Consider the following 10,832-nt stretch of genomic DNA (forward strand, 5'->3'; position numbering starts at 1 on the left):
ATGGAGGTCAGACTACTCCCTGAATGGTAGAACAGTGTACGGTAGATGTACCTGCAGTCGGAATGGGTGCAGAGTGTAAGGGAGCACTGCCCGCAGAATGGAGGTCAGACTACTCCCTGAATGGTAGAACAGTGTACGGTAGATGTACCCGCAGTCGGAATGGGTGCAGAGTGTAAGGGAGCACTGCCCGCAGAATGGAGGTCAGACTACTCCCTGAATGGTAGAACAGTGTACGGTAGATGTACCTGCAGTCGGAATGGGTGCAGAGTGTAAGGGAGCACTGCCCGCAGAATGGAGGTCAGACTACTCCCTGAATGGTAGAACAGTGTACGGTAGATGTACCTGCAGTCGGAATGGGTGCAGAGTGTAAGGGAGCACTGCCCGCAGAATGGAGGTCAGACTACTCCCTGAATGGTAGAACAGTGTACGGTAGATGTACCTGCAGTCGGAATGGGTGCAGAGTGTAAGGGAGCACTGCCCGCAGAATGGAGGTCAGACTACTCCCTGAATGGTAGAACAGTGTACGGTAGATGTACCCGCAGTCGGAATGGGTGCAGAGTGTAAGGGAGCACTGCCCGCAGAATGGAGGTCAGACTACTCCCTGAATGGTAGAACAGTGTACGGTAGATGTACCTGCAGTCGGAATGGGTGCAGAGTGTAAGGGAGCACTGCCCGCAGAATGGAGGTCAGACTACTCCCTGAATGGTAGAACAGTGTACGGTAGATGTACCTGCAGTCGGAATGGGTGCAGAGTGTAAGGGAGCACTGCCCGCAGAATGGAGGTCAGACTACTCCCTGAATGGTAGAACAGTGTACGGTAGATGTACCTGCAGTCGGAATGGGTGCAGAGTGTAAGGGAGCACTGCCCGCAGAATGGAGGTCAGACTACTCCCTGAATGGTAGAACAGTGTACGGTAGATGTACCCGCAGTCGGAATGGGTGCAGAGTGTAAGGGAGCACTGCCCGCAGAATGGAGGTCAGACTACTCCCTGAATGGTAGAACAGTGTACGGTAGATGTACCCGCAGTCGGAATGGGTGCAGAGTGTAAGGGAGCACTGCCCGCAGAATGGAGGTCAGACTACTCCCCGAATGGTAGAACAGTGTACGGTAGATGTACCTGCAGTCGGAATGGGTGCAGAGTGTAAGGGAGCACTGCCCGCAGAATGGAGGTCAGACTACTCCCTGAATGGTAGAACAGTGTACGGTAGATGTACCTGCAGTCGGAATGGGTGCAGAGTGTAAGGGAGCACTGCCCGCAGAATGGAGGTCAGACTACTCCCTGAATGGTAGAACAGTGTACGGTAGATGTACCTGCAGTCGGAATGAAAAGAGTTTGAACAGTGTTAATCCAAATCATTTATTTTCTTTCCAATTACTTAGCATAAAGGGATTATCTGTTTCAGGTTTAAATCTTATATTAATTAAATATTCACCGGTTTTTTCAGGTTTAAAATAAGCTTCTTGTTCATTATATTCCATTTCATCTCTTCCACCAAAGCCTGTATAATCCGCATAATCCATCAACTTCAAACTCGGATCAGCTAAAAATTCCCCACCACTAATTTTCCATAGCGCGTCTTCATATTTGTCTTTTTTCTTTTTGTTTTCTTTTATTTCCGCTTTTGCATCGCTAAATATTTCTTCAAGACAATCGTCCATTGTTTTCAAAAGCGGATAAGTCAAAAATTCATCTGCTGATTGGCCGTCTACATAACTTGCAGTTTTTGGTTTGTGTCTGGCACCACCGAACATTAAGTTATTGTAATATTTAGCAAATTGCTCTTCTCTAGCTTCCGAGGGTTCGTCTTCGTAAGTTGCAGTGTCCTTGGCTGTATTTGTAGTGTCCTTTATTGTATTCGTCGTGTTCTTAGCTGTATTCGTCGTGTCCTTAGCTGTATTTGTCGTGTCCTTAGCTGTATTCGTCGTGTCCTTAGCTGTATTCGTCGTGTCCTTAGCCGTATTTGTCGTGTCCTTAGCCGTATTTGTCGTGTCCTTAGCTGTATTCGTCGTGTCCTTAGCTGTATTTGTCATGTCCTTAACTGTATTTGCTGTATCCTTAAGATTATTCGCTGTGTCTTTAATTATACTTGGGTTTTTAGTTATTTTAAATATATAGTTAATATAGTCTTCGGTAGTTTTTAATTTTGTATTTTTTGGGTCGTATTCTTCTTCATTTTCTGCGCCGGTTTCATCTTTTTTATTATTATTTTCATCTTGAGGATAATTTTCCGTGGTTTTAAAGACTGGGTAAAATTGATTTTCCTCTTCACCAATTTGGCTGATCGTGCCTTTATCAACTGGCTCGATTGTACGAGCTTCTTGTTCAAGATTGTACATATTATTTATAGTTTTGTTATTGATATCATGGCTATTTTGACCGTAAAACTTCGATTCTTTTTCATGAAGGTCCCATGAAGTTCTTCCTTGATCTTCAACTTCAGATGGTTCGACTTCGTAAGTGTTTTTGCCATCAATTGTATTCGGATTATTTGTTATTTTGAATATATAATTAATATAGTCTTCTGTGGTTTTTAATTTCGTATTTTTTGGGTCGTATTCTTCTCCATTTTCTTCGCCTCTTCCCCCTTCATTTTGTTTTTCTTCGCTTGGTCGGATCGTACTAGCTTCTTGATCTAGTTTCGTACTATGCGTATTGTCTGTGGTTTCACCATTGACAGCGGTGCTAAATTGACTTCCAAACTCGGATATATTTTTCGAAAAAAACTCCTTTATAAAAGTATCTAACGACGTCTCATTATTTTCCTTTGGTTTGTCATTCTTTTCACCTTGTTCAATAAAAGCAGATATGTTTATCCTCCGAGAATCATAAAACCTTTTAACTTCTTCGTCTATCATGTTGTCTCTCCTTTGAATGCCATCTATTTCATGTTTCGTAATAGATTTATTTAAACTCTCTTTGAGAGGGGTTCGATTTTCTTCATGCAATACACCTTCTTCGTCTTCGTTTGAATTATAACCGATATTTTTAGAATCCTGGACGTGTTTTTTCGCATCTTTTTCAGTTCCAACTTTTGATTGCTTTTCGTTGTTTGAAGAATCTTGCTTTATAGTCGAACTCTCTCGAGCATTGCCTAAAAAACAATAATGGATCATTTTCAGACGGGAGGAATATCTAATTTAACATATTCAACCTATAAAGGATTGTGTAAGACTCGTGAAGTGTTTATAACAGCCGATATTATCATAATTTTCATTTGGAAAATTTACCTTCGTAAAAACGTTGTTTTCGTAAGTTGGTAATTAATGACGTCACAGAAACGATGGACTTATTTTAATATTGATAGCATTGCTAAATTATTGGCGGCTCTATTTGTTGATGTCTATGGTCCCTTATCCGCACCCCAATGGTGCATAGGGCACTGCATCATATAAACGCAGTGTTATGTTGGTGGTGCATAGGGCATTGCATCATATAAACGCAGTGTTATGTTGATCGTTAATACATGAAGGAAAGGTGATCAGCCCTCCGCTTCAGGTGCCAGTCCAGGGTAGTATTGAATAAATATTTGAGTGAAAAAATCACTTATATTTATTTGACCCCCCCTGGGAATCGAACCCGGGACCCCCAGAACGGTAGCCGGCGTGCTGAACATTACGCTACGGAGGCGAACAAGGCGATTCTGAATACGGAACCAAAAAAATCCGAAAGCAAAAAACGCGCGTGTACGGCTACGCTAAATGAGTGATAGGTATGTTTTATTTTATTTTATTTGTCTTGTAATATAACTTGGAAATGTCAAAGGTCATGATAATGGTTGGTTTATTTTAAAACGGAGATAATGTTATTATTTAAGAGTAAATAAGACGCAATGCCTTAATTTGTTTATTCAGGGGGTCCTTTTTTTAAAGAGAAATATTTGTGTTTTTTTATTTATTTTTTATTTACACAAATATTTCAATTTCATACTATTTCTATGAACCTAAGCGGCTCATCATTAGAAATAGGTGTATCATATTGTGTTTTATTTTTATTTTTTATATTATATTTTTTGATATTTCAACATAGATGACGAAGCATATGGAAGTATGGACATTTACGGGGCTTACGTCCGTCATAAGCTGGTTCAAGTGATCACTTGTAACATTCCACAGGTGTAACATTCACCAATTCTACCCATGATTTACAACCACACTACTTAAATTCTTGGAACTTCTATATATGTCGCTCAAATTCGAAACATACTGCTTGAATTTTACTAGAGACATCCATTGGTGAGATGTTTTCTGGCGCTTTTCATGTATCGCTCACTCCTTTCAAGAACGTCATAAATCAAAAATCGTCATTTTTGAGTTGGACGTGTTTTCGGATTGCCCAAAAAATGTACTATATTCCAGCAAAAGAGGCATATTTTTAACTTAATATTTACCCGCTACAGGCCAGAAAATGTCGTTCTTGCATTTTAAAGAAAAGGTATTGTTTAATTATTTTTTTTAAATAAACTAAATATTTTTCAAATGGAGAAAAAACCTTCAGATTTTACCTAAAAAGATCTTTTGCACAGTAAAAAGTTCAATAAGTAGCTTGATATATTTTTTAATACAATGTGTTATATTTTTTAACTTTAAAAACGTTCTCCTGAAAAATCAAGTTTTTTGATTTATGACGTTCTTGAAAGGAGTGAGCGGTATGTGATTATAATCCAGGATTTTTTATTCATTTTTTCTTTATTTTAAATTCTTTTGTATTACATAGCATAAATTCAACTACAAAAAATATTCATAAAATATAAAATATAAAAATGAAAACTAAAAAAGATCCCACAAAGGCATGGCCTGTGTGTGGGTATACAAAATAAATAGTCATAGTACAGGGTATAAGGGTATAGGTTTCTAAGTAGAACTAGTAATACAAAATAACAAAAAAACTTAATATAAAATACAGAAAAATACTTAACTCTCAGACAACAATTTTTTTTAAAAATAAACTTGAAAACTTAAAAAAACAAAAAAAAATTAAAAGGAAAAAAGCAAAAAGCTAGAGTTCATGTGCTAAAAGAAAAAGCAGCTTAAATCTGTCTCTTCTATAAATAATCTAAGCATTTTTTTTTAATTTACACGAACTTAGGGAATTAAAATCTAACAAATGGTCTTTGTGGAATAAGTTAAACAGTTTTGGAGCTATAAAAAATGAGTGTCTTTGAGCAAGTCTGGATTTACAAAAAGGGATATTCGGACCCCATACTAATAAAAGAGTTTATATATATTAATAATCCAATATAAGAAAGGTGTGTTGAGATGGTTTGGACATGTAGAACGAATGAGTGAGGAAAGAACGGTAAAACAAATTTATGAGGCGAATGTTAGCGGGAAAAGAAGAGCAGAGGAAGACCGAGAAAAACATGGCACGATCAGGTATGCCAAATACTCGAAAGCGGTCAGGTCATTGTTGAAAGGAGTGAGCGACTAGTATGTATATATTTAAAGACCAGACTTCCATCTTCTTTCGCATTCCGAAAACATGCACAGCTGAAAATTGTCATTTTTTGACATATGACATTGTTGAAAAGAGTGAGCGACTAGTATGTATATATTTAAAGACCAGACTTCCATCTTCTTTCGCATAAAAACGATATCTTTCATCTCAAATAAAGATAATTATAATATGTTAATTAAAACATGGCACGATCAGGTATGCCAAATACTTGAAAGCGGTCAGGTTAGCAGTCGTAACAATCGGCGGGTATGTATGAGGAGATGCATGAACGTGGAAGAGGCGAAGAATGTTTGCAAGGACAGAGTGGTGTGGCGCTCTATTCTCTCTGCCTACCCCTGCGGGGAAGCGGCGTGATGGTTAGTTAGTTAGTTAGTTCTGAGACATTACTATCTATCATTAGAATCCTAACTGTCCATCAACTGATCAATCAGTCTTGATAAAGAAGCGGTTAGCTTGGAAACCGGTAGATATTATAATTAAGATATAATAAAATATTTATAGTGATTTTAAAACAAAGTTACATTTTTATTAAAATATGAATTTATTGCATTAATTAGTTAGTTAGTAATCAAATGTCCTGACACAGGCCTATTGGAGAGTACTTACATGGATTGATAAGAGGATACGAGTCATCTGGAAAGACGATCATGTCCGACACGTCAGCATTTTCGTTGCAATCTTTTATGTATGATGATATATATTTAGAAACGTATTTTTCAAAGATGTTTTCGTCATTTTTGACTGAATTGCCCTTTTCCGTTACTGCGCCATATGACTTGCCCGGTCCAAGATTATCTGCAAAAAAGAGTAATTTCATTGTTTACAACATTTAGAGTGTGTCCAAATACTTGTTCACAAAATCTGGATTATCTCCAATTACAGGAGTTATTTTCATATTATTTTTTGACATCTCATCAAAGATGAAGAAGAATATGGAAGTCTGGACATTTACGGGGCTTACGACCGTCATATGCTAGTCTAAGTGTCGGGTTGTGGTCCCGTGGTTAGTGTCGCGGCCTATACCCTTCCCGTCCTTAGGCATCAACTTCACTAGAGTTGAAGTTCTAGTGATTCATGAACAAGGTTTCTAAATTGGTTCATATATATAGAAATTCCAAGAATTTGAGTAGTGTGGTTGTCAATAATGGGTAGAATTGGTGAATGTTACACGTGTGTAAAGTGATCACTTAAATCAGCCTATGACGGTCGTAAGCCCCGTAAATGCCCAGACTTCCATATTCTTCTTCATCTTTGATGAGATGTCAAAAAATAATTTCATTGTTGGATAAAAATCACGATGTGTGATTATTGGCTAATACATTAATATGAAAAATCACAAGACTATCGGTGGCATTCTTATTGACATCTGTAGGGAACTAAGGGAGATATGAAGGTTTAAACTTTACATATTTTAATAAAACCAAAAACGTGCGTTCGCATACCGCTCACTCCTTTCAAGAACGTCATAAATCAAAAAACTTTATTTTTCAGTAGAACGTTTTTAAAGTTTAGCAATATAATACAATGTATTAAAAATGAATATCAAGGCACTTATTGAACTTTTTACTGTGCAACAGATCTTTTTAGGTAGAACCTGAATGTTTTTTCTCCATTTGAAAAATATTTAGTATATTTCAAAAAATACTTAAACAATACATTTTCTTCAAAATGTAAAAACAACACTTTCTCCCCTGTAGCGGGTAAATATTGAGTTAAAAATATGCCGCCTTTGCTGGGATATAGTACATTTTCTGGGCATTCCGAAAACATGCACAACTGAAAATTGACGATTTTAGATTTATGACGTTCTTGAAAGGAGTGAGCGATACGTCATCAAATTTCCGTCATTGAACGTTTTATGACGTCATATGGTTTATTGTCTATGGTTTTTAGAGCTGTAATAGTAGTAGTGTGGATTGTTTGTTTACCACTACACTACCATTTGTGTTATACAAATATGAGGGGAGGGGGGACCATAGACATCAACAAATAGAGCCGCCAATAATTTAGCAATGTTACAAATATTAAAATAAGTCCATCGTATCTGTGACGTCATTCATTGCCAACTTACGAAAATAACGTTTTTTCAAAGGCGAATTTTCGAAAAGAAAATGATGAATGAAAATATTGATTATATCGGGTGTTATAAACACTTCACGAGTCTAATACAATCCTTTATAGGTTGAGTATGTTAAATTAGATATTCCTCCCGTCTGAAATTGATGATTCCGAAAACATGCACAGCTGAAAATTGGCGATTTTTGATATATGACATTGTTGAAAAGAGTGAGCGACTAGTATGTATATATTTAAAGACCAGACTACCATCTTCTTTCGCATTCCGAAAACATGCACAGCTGAAAATTGTCATTTTTTGACAAATGACATTGTTGAAAAGAGTGAGCGACTAGTATGTATATATATTTAAAGACCAGACTTCCATCTTCTTTCGCATTCCGAAAACATGCACAGCTGAAAATTGTCATTTTTTGAAATATGACATTGTTGAAAAGAGTGAGCGACTAGTATGTATATATATTTAAAGACCAGACTTCCATCTTCTTTCGCATTCCGAAAACATGCACAGCTGAAAATTGTCATTTTTTGACATATGACATTGTTGAAAGGAGTGAGCGACTAGTATGTATATATTTAAAGACCAGACTTACATCTTCTTTCGCATTCCGAAAACATGCACAGCTGAAAATTGTCATTTTTTGAAATATGACATTGTTGAAAAGAGTGAGCGACTAGTATGTATATATTTAAAGACCAGACTTCCATCTTCTTTCGCATTCCGAAAACATGCACAGCTGAAAATTGTCATTTTTTGAAATATGACATTGTTGAAAAGAGTGAGCGACTAGTATGTATATATACAAAGACCAGACTTCCATCTTCTTTCGCATAAAAACGATATCTTTCATCTCAAATAAAGATAATTATAATATGTCATTTAATTTGCCTGAATGCGTGTTATCCATCCACCAAAATAGACCACTTTCTTGCGTCATTGTTGCCAGCGGAAGGCCCAGCAACATGATGAGGCATGTCGACAAACATGTCGATTGTAGGATGAGGCATGTCGACAAACTAATGGAGTGAGGCTTCATCTCTCAGGACACTGATGAAGGAACGGCGCGTATGTGAACGAGAGTCGTATTGCACTACGGACGTGTGTCACCAATTGGCGATATACATCATTCAACCCGTTGCACACGGAGTGATGTAACAAAAAAAAAACTAACTAACTAACCATCACGCCGCTTCCCCGCAGGGGTAGGCAGAGAGAATCGAACGCCACATCACTCTGTCTTTGCAAACATTCTTTGCCTCTTCTACATTCATGCATCTCCTCATACATACCCGACGATTATTACGACTCCTGACCCGGCCGCTTTCAAGTATTTGACATACCTGATTGTGCCAAGTTTTCCTCGGTCGTCCTCTGCTTCTTTTTCCTACTACATTCGCTCCATAAATTTGTTTAACCGTTCTTTCTTCGCTCATACGCTCCACATGTCCAAACCATCTCAACACACCTTTCTTAATTTTATCGATAATGCTTATCTCAGCCTTACATTCTTTCCTTATTTCATCATGTAACCATGTCGTAAAAAATAACAAAAATCAATGTCAGACGGGAGGAATATCTAATTTAACATACTCAACCTACAAAGGATTGTATTAGACTCGTGAAGTGTTTATAACACCCGATATAATCAATATTTTCATTCATCATTTTCTTTTGGAAAATTCGCCCTCGAAAAAACGTTATTTTCGTAAGTTGGCAATGAATGACGTCACAGAAACGATGGAGTTATTTTAATATCGGTAATATTGCTAAATTATTGGCGGCTCTATTTGTTGACGCTCCCGTCATATTTGTATAACACAATATATATATATATATATATATATATATATATATATATATATATATATATATATATATATATATATGTAGTGGTAAACAAACAATCCACACTACTGCTATTACAGCTCTATAGACCACAGACAGTGTAAACCATATGACGTCATAAAACGTTCGATGGCGGAAATTTGATGACGTATGCGAACGCACGTTTTTGGTTTTATTAAAATATGTAAAGTTTAAACCTTCATATCTCCCTTAGTTCCCTACAGATGTCAATAAGAATGCTACGGATAGTCTTGTGATTTTTCATATTAATTTATTAGCCAATAATCACACATCGTTATATTGATCCATATGAATTCGATATATCGCACACCTAGATCAAAACTGTATCAACTCAAAAATTATGATTTTTTTGTGAATAAAAGAGTTCGATTCTCTCTGCCTACCTCTTCGGGGAAACGGCATGGTGGTTAGTTAGTTAGTTTGAGAAGTGCTCACTGTATGTATCCAAATATATATATATATATATATATATATATATATATATATATATATATATATATATATATATATATATATGTATATATATTACTAAAATTTTGATTGGTGGTTTGATATTTTACAAGTTGGGCATGTTACTGAAAATTTTAATTATTTTATAGGTGTTTACATATCACTATCAAAGCCAAGGTAAAGAGGTTATACTTGACAGATAGAGATATATAAAAAAAAACTAGTGTATATATAAAAAAAATATCAACTAAACCCTTTCGCCACCGAGCGAATAGATTATATATATATATATATATATATATATATATATATATATATATATATATATATATATATATATATATATATATATATACACAGTGACATTTCACATCCCTGTTTAACACCTTTTAGATATGCCAAACCAAGGTGAAAATGAGTCACTTACTACTATTAAAAATAAAAAAAATAAAAATTCAATAAATATTAATACAATATGCGAGATCGAAGATGCCATTAGGTGGGGAAGGCAACGAAGGAGACAATGGTATGCGCATGCGAGGAGAATGGAACCATCCAGACTCCCCCGCATCACACTGTATGGCAGACCACATGGTAGACGACTCCCGGGCAGACCACCAAAGAGATGGGTATCTGGGAATCGACGTCGCAGGAGGCTAATCCCTCTTAAAAACAGGCCGCAAGGCCTACAATAAGAAGAAGAAGAAGAAGACAATCAATATAACGATAAGGATACTCGTATAAGGCTAAACTAGGAATAATTGAAAAGATTAGATTAACAGTTTTTTATGGTGGTATGGACATGTGGAGCGAATGGATAACTCTCGTTCTCTCGAATGACTAAGAAAATATATGTGGCAAATGTGAGCGGGAAAATAGAACGAGGACGACCGAAAAAGACTTGGCACGATCAGATCAATCAGAACCTAAAATCTGGCGGTGTCAAAAGTCTGCGTAATCGGAGGGCATGTATGACTAGATGT

General features: G+C 36.5%; 1 protein-coding gene across 1 annotated transcript; it reads right to left on the reverse strand.

The window, feature by feature from the left end:
* Positions 1–1,339: 1,339 nt before the first annotated feature.
* Positions 1,340–8,625, reverse strand: LOC148311712 (uncharacterized). The gene is made up of 3 exons (XM_088256187.1): positions 8,422–8,625; positions 6,063–6,251; positions 1,340–3,093 (listed from the first exon to the last, which is right to left on the reverse strand). The coding sequence occupies exons 1-3, from the start codon at positions 8,567–8,569 to the stop codon at positions 1,355–1,357; spliced, it is 2,076 nt and encodes a 691-aa protein (XP_088112313.1). The 5' UTR covers positions 8,570–8,625; the 3' UTR covers positions 1,340–1,354.
* Between the last annotated feature and the right edge of the window lie 2,207 nt (positions 8,626–10,832).

This window comes from Brachycentrus maculatus, unplaced genomic scaffold, assembly GCF_059751285.1.
Source record: "Brachycentrus maculatus isolate JH-2025_06_01 unplaced genomic scaffold, ASM5975128v1 h1tg000059l, whole genome shotgun sequence".
NCBI lineage: Eukaryota > Metazoa > Arthropoda > Insecta > Trichoptera > Brachycentridae > Brachycentrus > Brachycentrus maculatus.